The 14722-nt window shown below is 28.9% G+C and overlaps 1 protein-coding gene across 3 annotated transcripts in view; it reads right to left on the bottom strand.

Moving 5' to 3' along the window:
* LOC107446664 (importin subunit alpha-1) overlaps positions 1 to 14448 on the bottom strand; it is a 39071-nt gene extending 24623 nt beyond the window's left edge. The window contains exons 1-6 of one of the 3 annotated variants that reach the window (XM_043054915.2): positions 14359 to 14448; positions 13876 to 13911; positions 8980 to 9161; positions 6124 to 6296; positions 2050 to 2132; positions 1837 to 1960 (exon numbers count right to left, since the gene is read on the bottom strand). In XM_043054915.2, coding sequence (XP_042910849.1) covers positions 1837 to 1960; positions 2050 to 2132; positions 6124 to 6296; positions 8980 to 9161; positions 13876 to 13911; positions 14359 to 14433 — 673 coding nt within the window. In that variant the 5' untranslated portion in view covers positions 14434 to 14448. Of the gene's footprint in view, positions 1 to 1836; positions 1961 to 2049; positions 2133 to 6123; positions 6297 to 8979; positions 9162 to 13875; positions 13912 to 14220 lie in introns of all 3 variants that reach the window. The other 2 variants (XM_071182183.1, XM_071182184.1) reach the window with 2 other exon arrangements.
* Between the last annotated feature and the right edge of the window lie 274 nt (positions 14449 to 14722).

The following is a 14722-nucleotide window of genomic DNA, read 5'->3' as shown; positions in this document are numbered from 1 at the left end:
GTACCGTGGGAACTCTGTATGAGCAGATGCTTTATCAGTCGAACTGTATACCTTGAGTTCTGTACACTTTGAAGGTCAGTGCGGATTCCCTCCTTCCCCAAAAAAGCACCATCTCTTCCACGTGCAGTATCATCCTTGTCCACACTCTATTCTTTTCATTTAGAATATCACTCTCTTCATAGAGTATCATTCTAGGGAAAAGGCATAATATATTAATGAAAGAACCAATATATTACTGAAAGGAGATGTTTTATTCTTTTTGCCTGTAGCCCCGTCACACACATCCCTTCTTGTCTCTCTAAAATGCTCTACCCTTGGTGTATGGTCTAATTCTATGTGATAAAAGAACGACTTTTTGTTTTAAAAACTGAAAAATTGCTCTTACCAAGTTTAGTGATGCTGAAAAATTAAGGACTTTTAAAAACCTTATACCAAAATTAAGTACTTTTAAGAGCCTTTATTATGCAATTTATATAAATGTTATATTCATTATGCAATTTATATAAATGTTTGTAATAAATAAGAGAAAATTATATTTTTATTCAATTAGAAGCTACGGGTTAGTTTCAAAGAACAGGTACATTGTTGGATAAGCCGCCCTCTGGGACGAGTAAAATTTCCGAGTTTTTTTGAGCCCTGTGCGATATTGAAGTCTTAATTCACGTGAATACGAGTCACAGTTTTTAAATCGCGTACAAATATAAAAATCTGCATTTGATATTACAACAGCATGAACATGAATAGCAATTTTGGATTTTAAAAATGTATGAATACAAATCTGATCTTTAAAAATGTATGACAATATTGGGTCCTAAAAGGAGTAAATATAGCTGAAAAACATACTCCTAAATGTAAACAAATAGATGGGCAGCGTTTTCTCTCGTGCTATGTCACTTTCTAGAGAAAGATGTGATACTTCCTTGTAGTGTAACAGCTTGGAAGAAGTGAGTTTAATTGTCTTACAGTTATGTTCTGTTCTAGGTAGAGTGGTGCTCCATTTGTTGAGGGAAGTTCGTCTTTGTGTTTATAGTTTTATCTTCTTTTCAATAAACTTAAGTCGTATTGGAGCAAGAATCATATGTATGTAAAGGTTTCGACAACAGGATTTAGCAAAAGTTTCAATGTGTCGTCGAATTGTAAATTTTTGATCTGCGGAAGTCAGAGAACCAATAGTTTTGAGATAAGCAGAATTCTACAAATATTTGCTGAAAAATATCATCATCCGCCCTCGACTGAAAGAAAATCGGTATATGGAGGGAAAAGGTGCTAGAATACTGAAAAATCAAAACATGGACCTTTTTGGCACAAAGCTAAAAATTCAGAACATGCATAAACATCTGAGGACATACAATTTAATTGAACAGTTGGCAGCTGAAATTAGGCAGATCAGAAAAAACATACTCTTAATAAAAAAATAATAATTTTAATTATTGAAAACAACCTTGAAACAGGATTTTTGTTGCGAAACAGCAACAAAGTATCAAAATGAAAAACTTTAGAAATATCAAGAATAAAATATAAACACTTTTTGAGAAGCCTTACAAATGTTTTATTAACTCCTTTTTAACTCCACAGAGAGAGCAGTCTAATAATTAATAAAATATGACATGCTACATTTAATAGTGCATTTTGCTTTAACATTGGTAATATTTAAAAGAAAAAAGAAAGATATAAATTCTAAGTCAAAAATATAGTAGCAATATAAAATATAACACCTAAGTATTTATAAGCTACACAGTTAGAAAGAAAACAATTGTGGAAAGCATAAAAAGACAAAACTTATTGTAATTAAAATTTTATTAATAATTAATAAATCAATTGGTATTAAAATCTTACCACTGTGATTTATCAGTTCAGCAAGAGTTGGCAGAACCATTTTGATGACGTGAAATGGAGGAGGCGAATTTTCATTAATGCAAAGTTTAGACAAAATTCCTGTAATAGTGCGTCGCAACAGTGGCTAAAATAATAAGAAAAAATTATTCTGTCACATTTATGTCAATGCTGTATAAAAAAAAAAGCTCTTATTTCAATCAAAAGTATGCTTACTGAAATGTCAGATGTCAGTAGTGCATGGAGTGGAGGTATAATGTTACTTCTAATAACCAAGTCTCTTAAATAAACATCATCACCTTAAAATATTAAGATTAATCAAATCAACAAACGTTCTACGATTTATTTCAAATTCAAACAAAATAAACTAAAACATCTTCTTAATAATAGAAAAGAGAATACTGTAAATTCCTTTTTTTTCTCCAATGGCTGAATTTACCTTCTTTTTGAGAGAGGAGAAAAACAAAGGGGCTAACATTTGCAATTTTATTAAATAAATTATGATAAAATTTATTTTAAAATAAAATTTAATAAAATATAGACACTTTAAAAATATGTTAAAATAATTTTTCAGACTATCAAAAGAAACACTTAACCAAGCATACCAAGTTGTATCAACACACGTGGTCTTCATGCTGTACCAGCAAAACATGTTGTAAAACCAAAGGTTAAGCCAATGTGGTTCAAACGATAGCTTAAACCAACAAATGATTTAAAAAAATCTCAAAAAAAAAAAAAAAAAAAAAAAAAAAAAAAAAAAAAAAAAAAAAAAAAGGCTGTCTTGTTAAAAGTTATTTTAAATTTGTATGAATAGTTATAGTTTTTGAGTAGGAATAAAAAAAAAAAATTTCAAAAATTTTCCACTTTTAAGATTAAATACTAATGGAAATATGCATTTCTTTAAACCAACTTAAGTACATAATTTTAAAATGTTTAAAAATCAGAGCTTGCCTCCAAAAATATTTATAAAAATAAATTGATATAAACAAATTAATTAATATTAAATACAGTAGGGGTGCACAACCTGCAGCCCGTGGGCTAAATGCGGCCCACTGACTGTTGATGTGTGGCCCGCAGGAACTTCTGAACCCAACAAAAAATTTCATTTAATTTGGTTTTTGTTTAAACATTATAAATTTTCTTAAATTAAAATCTTTAATTCAAATTATTTTATTCTAAAATGCATAAATTTTTTGCTCTTTCATTTTGTAAGCTTCTTTTTGGTTAGAATTTATCTCCCCTTATATTTATGTATATCTATAAATATTTGATAAATTAATTGTGAAAAATGGAAAAAGTTTCTTGAAAAAAGTATCATTTTTTTTAAAATTCAAATAATAAAAAGCATTTAATTTTTTGCAAACATGTTATTAAGTTTACTGATAAAAATATTACGTGCTTAGAACACTAATACTTATATAAAAAGTATCATATTTGCCGGTAACATGACTAAATATCAGGGTTGGGTTTTTGACGTCAAAAAGTGGTTTTTGACATGACAAGGGTATAATACTGGTTTGAACCGTCAAAAATGTCAAAAACTAAAGTTTGCCAAAAAATATATAAACTTTAAAACTACCAACAGTTGCCATGCATTATATTGAAATTTAATTATACTATAGGTAATCAGCAGGTTTTAAAATATTTTTTAATTAAAATTAAGGTAAAATAACAGATTTAAAATCTCAGAAATTTATATTCAAATGCATGTGCAGAAAAATTTTGCACAAATTTTTTTTAAATATTTATATTTTGAAAAAAAAAATTTTTTTTTTTGATACTTAAGAAAATTAAAAGTTTATTACTATGCATTTTTGACATATAAGGAACATATAACTAATATTTATAAGGAACTTACAAGTTATGTTGTATAAATACAAACTTGATACAAGTGTATGAAAAAAGCTTTTAATGCTATACCGAATATCTTTATTATCCAGTATGTTAATTTGAATTTAAAAGTAGTTATATTTGTGAATAATGATAAATATAATTCATAATGTTTATGATATTTATTTATAATTATTACACTTATCATTTTAAAACAATTTTTACCTCTTAATTTATTTCCCCCACTTGTATTAAGAATACAAATAATGCATATCTTGAAAGCAAGAAGTAATTATTCAACAGCTGAATATTTAGATATTCAACAAAACTATGTATATAGTATTCAGCAAAATGAAATTCACAAGTATTTGGATAAACTAAATTTTCAGCATAGTAAATGAATAGGCTGAATATACTGTAAATCGACACTAACTACTCTGTGTATTTAACAGAAAGCATTTAAATTTGTATTGTCTTATGTTAAAAAGATTATTAAGATTTAAAAGAATATTAAAAAGATTTTTCTTTAAAAGATGTCTAATGTACAAAACTGCTAATGTTTATCTTTAAAAATGTCTAATTTTTAGTATAATCTATACTATACACTAAATTTGGTTATAAATAAATTTCTTAATAATATCACTGCAGATTTTCAATAACACATGAAAATGAATACATAATATTACAAAAGATGTGAGCTTTCAAAAGTACAAGATTTTGGTTACTATTCAAAATATAAGTGTTTCTTCAAAATTTTAAATTTATTTTTTCTAGAACATATTTAGTAACACTATCCTTTATAAAAAATATATAAATTTTATGTATTAATTAAATTTCACATATGAATATAGGTTTTTGACATTTTCGACAGTGAGGTTTTTGACGTGACGGTTTAAACCATGGTTTAAACTGTCAAAAACTGTCACATGTCAAAAACCTGCCAACCCTGCTAAATATGCGTGATGCCCTTTGTTAATCTACCTGCTGTGCAAGTGGCCCTTCACTCAAAAAGGTTGTGCACCCTTAAAATACAGCATCACCAAATCTATTTTCAGGTTACTTTTAAAATTAGTTAAATCTATGGAATGAATGAATTGAAATATAAGCTACATAAACTCTTTTTCATTATCATATTAAAGACACATTATGCTTGTTACAATCAAAAGCATAAACGGAAATACTTCCTGTAATGGAGTTCATAACTTCTATTATCTAATATTATAAAGTTTCGGTTTTAACAATTTCTAAATGAAAATAGTAAATGTGCTTCTCAGCCTCGGTGTTCATAAGTAAAATTCTGGATGAACCATTAATAAAATAAAAATATGAGAACAAAAAACTGAATCTTTCCATTGCTCAAAAAGATTTTAAGAGCTGCATTAATATTCATAGAAAATGGGATGTTTTAAACACAAACAAAATAGAAATATTAGGACCAAAACCTATAAAAAGAAGGAAAAATAACTAAATATTGTTTTAAAACTAAATGCTCTAATATCATTAAACTTTAAGTTCTATAATGCTAAAACAAATTTTCGGGATATATCATGCATAGTAGGGAAATCGTGCATACTCATGTAAAGTCAAAAAGAGAAATTCAAAACTGGAAATAATATAAGCACTAGCATTTAGCGAAGTAAAAAATACGTATAAACCTTTATGTAACAAGCATTTTTTAAAAATCATTATTAATAATTACTTAAACTATAAACACTCAACGTACTGCAGCATTGACAATAGTGCGATCTGTTGAAGAATAAGAAGTATTTTTGCGTTTGCCATTAGCGGATGCTTTATTTCCAAATTTTTATTTTTTAATTTCTTCAACAAATTCGGAGAAATTTGAGAATATACAGGTAAATAGGAGATAGACATAAAATAGGAGATAGACATAAAATACAAGAGTCTTCGTTAAAAAAACAGGAGACTTGGAAGGCATGAATTCACATTAACTACAATTAAAAAAAGATCCAAACACATAAATAGCTTGCTGAAAAGTAATTACCCAAATGTATGATTTGAAATTTCCATGCTTTAATATCAAACTAAAATTTTTTTTGATCTAAATGTAGCCTAATTAGATGAAGAGTTAAATAAATCCCATTAATAAAATAATTATTTTGTACACATTCAAATTTCCAACAAAATTGCTACTTATTAGAAATTCTTTTTCGAGTGAACAATATTTCATATGTTTATAATATCAGAATTATTTTTAAGATTACATATTTTATACTTTTGTTTTAACCTTAGTAGTTCCTTAATTCTAGCCTAAGCTATTATGGAAGTTTTGTTTCTATAAATTTGCCTTTTTCTGGAACAAAAATGTGGGTAAAAAAAGTACATTCAATAAATCTGATATAACTATGAAATCATAATCACGCACAACATTAATTTGCCACAACTTAATCCCTAAATAGCAATTATAAGTGAACTTCAAAGTTGACAATATTAACTTACCTGCAATGTTTCTTAAGGCACAGACAGCTTTCTCTGCAACATTAGCATGTGGAGAAGATAACAAACTTGTAAAATTAGGGATTGCTCCTGCCTCAACAACAGTTCTTCTTTGGGCAAAATTGCCAGATGTTATATTCGCTAGTGCCCAACAAGCCTCAAATTGTAAGGGGACACTAAAAAAATTAAAGGATTGAAAACCAAGACTAAATGTAAATTCCTAAAATAACAATCTGATGTATTAACTTCAGGGATGAGAGAAGTAAGAACGTAAAAAAGAGGAAATGCTAGATTGAATATATGTTTGCCAAAAAATATATAAACTTTAAAACTACCAACAGTTGCCATGCATTATATTGAAATNTATATATATAAGCTGATATCCAAAAATTTGACAAAAAAAAGTCCAATTTTTAAACCATGTGATTATAAATCTCTATTAATTTTATCTATTAATATTAAAATCGTGTGAATAAGATTTTAAATTGAGAGAATATGAATCCTGATATGCAGCTTTTAAATCTTGTGAATATGAAACTCTACATTGGATTTCAAAAATACAAACCACGATGCATAATTTTTAAATCACGTGAATAAAAATCGCAATGAGCAACTTTTAAATCAGGGAAATACAAACAAACAAAACAAATCGCCGTTTTGTAATAATATCGCTATTTTTAATTCTCGTAAATAACAATCACAATGCACAATATTTAAATCGCGTGAATAAGAATCGCAAAGAGCAACTTTTAAATCAGGTAAATACAAAAATTGATGTTTGATATTAAAATCGTATGAATAAGAATGGAGATATTAGCAGATTCTGGGCATGGGATTTCTAAAAGGATTGTTTGTGTTGAGCCATAAATAGAAATTTAAAAGATTAATTGAATGAGCAAATAAATCTTTTCACAGTAAATCCACTGATAATAATAAAAAAATAAGTTTAATTTGTTTGATTTTGAGCCAGCAAACACAAAGTAGCACAATCTGAATTACGAAAGTACAAGTTGCCTAGGGTGCGGGGAATCTTGTTTTCTGTACTTAAAAGCAGAGAAAATAGCTAAAATAAGTAAAAATGTGTAAGGGTTGGTAGCTACGTAGTTTGAATTTTCTGTTTGTCTTTGAAATTCTGAAATAATTATTCTATTTAAACTGAATTTTCAGAAAAAGCGGAATGTTTATATAAAAAAAAAAAAAAAGCAACTTTCAGAGAATTAGAGTTTTTGAAAAAGAAAAAGGTTGAAATTCGAGACAAAAGCGAAAATCTGCTAAAATGAGAAAAAATCTCATCCCTGCAACTAATATTTTTTAACACTGATATGGTTCAGAGCTACGAGCAGCTTTCTTATATTTCAAAGTTTCTTTATACAAAATTATGTGTTTAGTAAGACCCTTTAGTCCTATATAAATAAAATTTCTGAATTTCTAAAACTAAACTATGACATATTCAGGGTGTATAGCCAAATCTTTCAACAAAAAATAAGCACCTTTTAAGAATTGAAAAATATTTTATACACTGTATACATTAACAAAATGCAAAATAATTTTCATGATCATGATAAAATAACTACTTTCTGACAAAGAACCCTTTTTCTTGATTACTGTAACAATTATAGAAAGATAAAGAGATATTTCGATTCGATATCAGAGGGTGGAAAAATTAAGCCTGACAATATCATTATTGTTGAAAATACGAGCCAACTTATTAAGTTTCAGACATTGCAGACATCTATCATAAATAAAGAGTTCACTTCACAGAAAAAGAATTCACTTCATAGAAAACAGTACAACTATATTTATTTACGAAGATAAAACTTTAAATATAAAGAAAGAAAACTACACTCAACAAAACTGAACATAACTCTTCAAGAGAAGAACATACTCTATACAAAGCAAAACATAACTAACTAAACACTAAAACACCCACTTCCTTCTAGCTGAGACACAACTTCCCCTAGGAAGTGACCCAACTTCCCTCAGGAAGTGACACAACAAGGAGGAAAACACTGCCCATCTATTTGTTCACATTTTTCAGCAATTGCCCCTTTCTTTAAATAAAAAAAAAAAAAAACACTAAAAAATTATTAATTGATAAATTTCTCCGATTCTGCTTTTTTCGATCATTTATACTGAAAATGGAGATTTCAATATCATGGTCTGTGGCAGAATAAACGTCAAGTCTTTGCAACTTCCGAGAAGTACGCAAGAAACTAAAAAACTTCACAGACAGTGACCAACTCGAAAGGTCTAACTGGCAGTCATCTCCGGACAAACATCTACTTACTTTCTGTTACAAAAAAATTTAGAAGTTAAAAATAGATTTGGCACCTTGGCAATTGTAATTGGCGTAACAGATCACAATACGAAAATATCCCCACAAAAATTATAAGATAATAATCACTAAAAGATGCAAATTTTTAAAAAGAAAAAAAGTATTTAAAATATAATTTTAAAAGTTTATCAATATACCCCCTTTAAAAAAAGAGAAACTAATAAAAATTTGACCAGTTAAGAACAACCCTAACAAAGTAAATATTTGTAATATAATCAGAATTAAACCTATGAACAAAAAAATTTTTGTGTAAATAATTTAACAAAAATGGAATTTATTAAAAAAGGAATAAAATAAAAAAAGAGTTTTTAAAGGATGACAGGCATTCATAGGGATCAAGGGCAGACAGGCCATTCTAAAAAGAACGGATTTAATTTTAAAAACTTATACAAAACAGGATTATAATGATATTCATGTTGGATACTAAAGAGAATGGAAAAAGTAACAACTATAAAAAAAAATCAAACACAGAAAATTTATGGCTTGAAATATTATTAAAATTAACTTTTTAAAATGTTACTTACTTATCATGGCGTAAAAGAAATTGTACGAGTATGGGAACAACTCCTGAAGCAATCATAGCATCTGTTGGTGGACAAGGCTCCCTGGAAAGTATTTTTCTAGCATTCTGAGCAGCAATCAATTGTTGATGAGCATCCTGACTAGAAATGCCTTGAACTATTTCTTCTATAGACACCCCAGCATCCTATGAAAATAAAATAAATTTGAAGAAAAATTCACTATCAGCCAAGTTCTATATCTTTGATGAATATATAATTATCATTATGATTAACAAGTTGCCGAAGAGTTCCGTTTACTCAGTGCAGTGTTGCCAGAACTTAAGATTAAAAAGTAGCGAATGGGAGCTCCAAAAGTAGCGGATTCGAACATTTTGTAGCCCAAAAATAAAACATATATATATATATATATAAATTTATTTACTGCACTAATTCATTTGGCTATATTTCTGTAAAACAGCGCCGTTTGGCAGAAAACACTAAAATTATAATAACATTAACTAGCTTGTTTTTTTCCAGCTTTTTTATGTGTAAAAATCAGTCGGAACTGTCTTCGATATTTTAATGTTGGTGCGGTCTTTGAGCTGCATAAGAATACTAAGAGGTTTCGACCTCAGCTCGCTTCATTCCCCAACCTCAAGAACCTTAATTACTCGCACATAAAAATGTTCTCACTAGCTAATTTTTTTTTAATAAAAATTATCTCGCGTTTCGAGGAAATTAAAAATAAGACCTAACTAGGACCCAATCTCCAACAAGAAATTCAGAAAAGTTCAACTTCATGGGCCTACATCTGTGTGTATTTAAAAATAAAAGGCAAAAAATCTTTTTTTGATAAGCAAAATAATTTATTTAATCATTTCTGCTCTGAAGTTCGAAACAATACAAAGTACAAACATTCAGCTCGCAGATGAGAAATATGACTTTGCTTTTCTTTGTAACAGCATCAATAATTGTTTCAAACTCGATTGAGAATAGTTTTGATAGTAATTTAGTGAACAAATGAATATTTTGATTTGGACCACGTATGAAACAGTATTTTAAAGCGTCTACGAAGCAACAAATATTTTTAACTAATTTTTTTTTCATTTATAGTAGCCGTAACATCTGTTGTAAAGTTTAAAAAAAAACAATGATAAAAAGATAGATTTGCACTAAATGCTCGTAAATATTTTCTTTTCTCGCAGCTCGCCTTAGTTGCTGTGCTTACTTTACTTGCACAGTGAAACCTGTTAAGTTGACCATCTCTATAAGTTAATCACCTATCTAAGATTTTGATGATCAAGTGCAAAACTGGTAAAAACAATTTATTATCATTTTTATAAGATGACTTCTCTTATAAAACCATCAAATTGTAGTTCCACTTCTGATCAGTTTACGATAGTTTCACTGTAGTAGCTTTAATAATTTTCTAAACTCCTTTTATAACACGCAGCATATACATTACCGTGTTTATCATTTAAAGTAATTATCTTTCCTAGTTATTTTGCAATTACTATAAATGTTTCGAAAGGTTTAAAATGTTGACATTTTCGAATTAAAAAAATTGTCGTTATTCAGTTTTCCTGATCCCTAAGTGCATTATGTTTCAATTAACTTAGTCATTTTTATTCATAATTTCATTGTTATAGTTAATTATTATTTGAAATTTCATAGTATATATTTTTGTTTTAAAAACAAAATCCATCTTTTGCGTTTCATCGTCATCATTGGGTGGGCCTTGGCCTTCTATGAAATATTTCTTCATGTCGTTCTCCTTGATGCCAATTCTGATTATCATTTGCGTTTGGTAATACGAATTTTATTTTAATATGATAACTATCCAAAACTTAATTTTTATTTGTTTCATTTATTTATTGCATATTTGGCAAAATGAGGTGAAAAATAATAACTGTAACCATAGCAATACATATTATAGCTTCCTTTAAAAAAAATAATTTCATCATTTACAACGGGCAAATCTAAGCTCTAGAGCAGGGATGGGCAAACTTTTTTGGTCGAGGGCCAAAAATCGAGAAAAAAAATGTTTGGTGGGACAAATAAAACTTTCAAAATTTAAAAAAAAAAGCGATATACAAGTTTTAATTTAAATATTTAGTGAGATGAATGAAATTGCGATTTCGTTTTTAAAAGTTCCTTATATTAAGGTTCGAAGCGAGATGTGCCTATTTTACGGAACAAGGCTAAATGCTTTTCTGTTAGTCCACTTCTGAAATGATTCTTTCTAAGGTTCAAAGTTGAAAACTCTTGTTCACATATATAAGATTAAGCAAACATAGAGCTGATTTTCTGGGCATGAAATATTAAATTTTGGAAACTAGCTTTTGGTAATGATTTGTAAAACTTTGGCATATTTAGAAACAACTGCTTCAGATGATTGTTAGATTGTCCGCTCGTTGGATCTTAAAATGCGTAGTCTGCCAAATGTGAAGTACAATTTACCTATATTAGATTCCTCGAGAAAGACAAACGCTAGTTAGAGCCAATCTAAGACTATTCTATGAAGAACTTCTGCTTTCAACATTTTACCAATTGAAGCTGTCTGTGCTAACTATTTCCATCAATTTATGTTTTGTAGAACAAAAATAGAGAAAGTAAAAAGGTCATCAGTACTTTGTTAAAAAAGGAAAAACAGAAATAATTTTAAATAGTTGACAAGAAAATGGATGTATATTGTTTATGTATATTGCCACTGATCGGCAAATTAAAATTATATCCGCGGGCCGGATAAAACCTTCCGGCGGGCCACAGTTGGCCCGCGGGCCGTAGTTTGCCCATCCCTGCTCTAGAGAGATATAAAAATTTTCCTATTTTTCGTGCAACTGTGAATAGATCGTGATTTACAAAAGTGAAATGAATTCACTAAAAAGCATTTAACAGTACGATATTTTTTGGAAACTCATTGTCATTCACAACAACTATTTTCATTCATCAGGTAAAATGACTTTGGATTTAATTTTTCTGAGTTTCAAAGCGAGTAACGTGATTTTTTTTCTCCAGAAGATAAACGATTAATAATAGTTGGAGTTAAAAAACATTTTCCCCATCATACTCTCCGTGCATTTTTCCATATATATCTTTGCGATTTCCCGAGTCTACGATTTGAAACATAAACATGGAAAGATTATAGACTCCATCAGTAAAACATATCAAGAATCCAAAACTGAAGCGAGAACGTTTTCAACAACAACAACAAAAATGTCCTTTTTAAAAATGGTAAAGAAGCTGCAAACTTTCAGAATCATTTTATAATGGGAAGGGAAAAGATTAAAAAATATATATATATTTCAGTAAGGAAGAAAAGTAGCGCATATTTAAGATTTGTAGCGTTCGAAAAATAAAAAGTAGCCCAAAAAGTAGCAAGTAGCGAAAATTCAATTTTCAGTAGCGGGGACTTTTAAAAGTAGCCCAATCCGCTACTTGTAGCCCAATCTGGCAACACTGACTCAGTGAGGAAGGAAGATGGCGGAGGGAACCAGTTTTCCTCTAATCGTGGCATTCACGTCTTTTTCTTCTCATTGGCTCAAATTCTCCTACTACTCGGAACTTATCGGTTAAGCTATATCAGTTATTAAGTAACCGTTTCCGATTCCTTGCTCTTAAATAACGTGTACAAAATTTTAGCTCTTGAATAACTTAACAGATTTGAGGCAGCAAGGAGAGTCAACAGTGACGTCATGAGATCAGAAAAATTGTTAATTTCTTCGTTAGAAGTCCAAATGCAAAGAGCAACTTTTCTTTCATTTACCAATTATGCGCATTTGGTCTGACGAAGGAATTAACGGGATCTCTTGATTAGAGGGTAATTTTAGAAGGGAGGCGCTAGACTCTTGTAAGAGAAAAATTGAAAATGTATCACGAACATTAACGGTAAATTGGCCGTCCGTGCAGACGTCGGATTCGAGAAATTCATAGTCCGAGGGGAGTTTTTATTACCGCCGAGGACGGGCGATTTTTTGAGCCCTGCAAGGCTTGTTAATCGATAAAAATAAAAGTTCTGGCTTAAAATTTGGCATGAACCATTTAATTAAAATTAGATTTTTGTTACTTGATTTGTTGGTGTCATTTTACTCAGGGTAAATTTCTGTAACAAAAGACCTTAAGACTCTAAAAGTCCAAAACTGGAAGCAAAGAGCTAGAGACAGGCAACTTTGGAGGAAAATTGTTAGTGAGGCCATGGGCCAACATGGACTGTAATGCCAGGGAATTAGCTAGTTAGATTTCTGTAACAGTACCAGAGACAATAAATAGCAAAATTCTGGCAATGATAGGGTGGTGGCAGGAGGGAGAAAAAAACATCACAGAAGGGCATCAACTCTAGGGATATCACTCAGAGCCACCCTCGGCAAGTGCTTCCGAAGTTTGATGCTTCCAACATTATATTCTTTACATATAGTAGTATATATACTTTACATATATCTTTATATGTAATAAATTACACACAAAGAAAACCTTGGGGAAATATTAAGGAGAAAAGTAAACATTCTTGAAATGATTAAACCTATATCCTTATACTTCTAATTTTTTATATATAAAACTACATAGATTTCAGCAAGCAAATGGCCCTTAAGAAATATTTGGTCCCTTGGTGAAAGCAGATGGTTTCAAACAGGTACAGTTTTGAAGTAGAAATATCCCTTTATTTGCATAAAAAAATAAGACTAAGGTAAAGAAAGTACAAATAAAAATCAGTCAACTAAACCAAAGCAAGACTAAACCTTCAAAAATATAAGTCACAAAATGCTCCTTTAATAACATTTAAAAAAAACAGGTTTATATTTTTTATAACTGATCAATTTTAATAAAAAAAAATTGCATTTATGTATATACTATAATAGATAAATTACTAATAAACTTAACTAATATAAAATATTGATATCATTAATATATTCTTTTTCTTACCTCAGTGTCTCTGCCTCTTTGAGTAGACATGATTACCTAAAAAAAAAAGGGACAATAGTTAAGAAATAAAATTCATTTATAATTAACAAAATATGATATTAACTTTAAATCTATTTCATAGTTTAAATATATATCATTCAAACATTTTTTTTATAAAACTATCATAATTATAAGAGTCACGTTATAATGAACACTTTTCAAAAATATATTCTTAAAATAAATTTTGTCAAAAATTGCAGCAATGCAAGTCAAAATAATTGTTCATAACTTAATAAAAAAAATAACTAAATAAGCTTTAATTAAACAGTAGGCAATAAGATATTAGAAAGTAAAAACACCAAGTACAATAATTAAACTGTCACTTCGCTGTCGAATTCAAATTTTTTTTTAATAAATTATGAAAAAACATTATTAAATCTATACCTTCGGAAAACCCTTAATAAATTAAAATAAAAAAAACTTTCAAAAAATAAATAAACACACGTGTATATTCAAATGGAGCCAAGAGAAAAAACGTGCAAATGATTGGCTGACTAATTTAAACGTCACTAAACTCATCTTCTTCCTGTAACTTTACAGAAAGAAAGTGAAGAAATCAGACTACCCATTTTAAGTTGTATTTTGACTAAAAGTACTGGCAGCTTATTAAAACTCTGCGTCGATAAAGGAAACTATTTAGAAGAATTCTGCACCACTAGATAGCAAAAAATATCAGTTCGCTGAAAAATTATATTTTTTAATTTTATTTTTTAAACTTCAATCTAAGAAGAATTCTCAAAGAATACGGTTATCGCATTTTTAATTCCGTCTATAAGAAGCTGTTGTAGTTCATTTACGTCACACTAGA

The sequence above is a fragment of the Parasteatoda tepidariorum genome, chromosome 6, assembly GCF_043381705.1.
Source record: "Parasteatoda tepidariorum isolate YZ-2023 chromosome 6, CAS_Ptep_4.0, whole genome shotgun sequence".
In the NCBI taxonomy this organism is placed as follows: Eukaryota; Metazoa; Arthropoda; class Arachnida; order Araneae; family Theridiidae; genus Parasteatoda; species Parasteatoda tepidariorum.
This window is presented reverse-complemented; position numbering and strand designations above follow the sequence as displayed.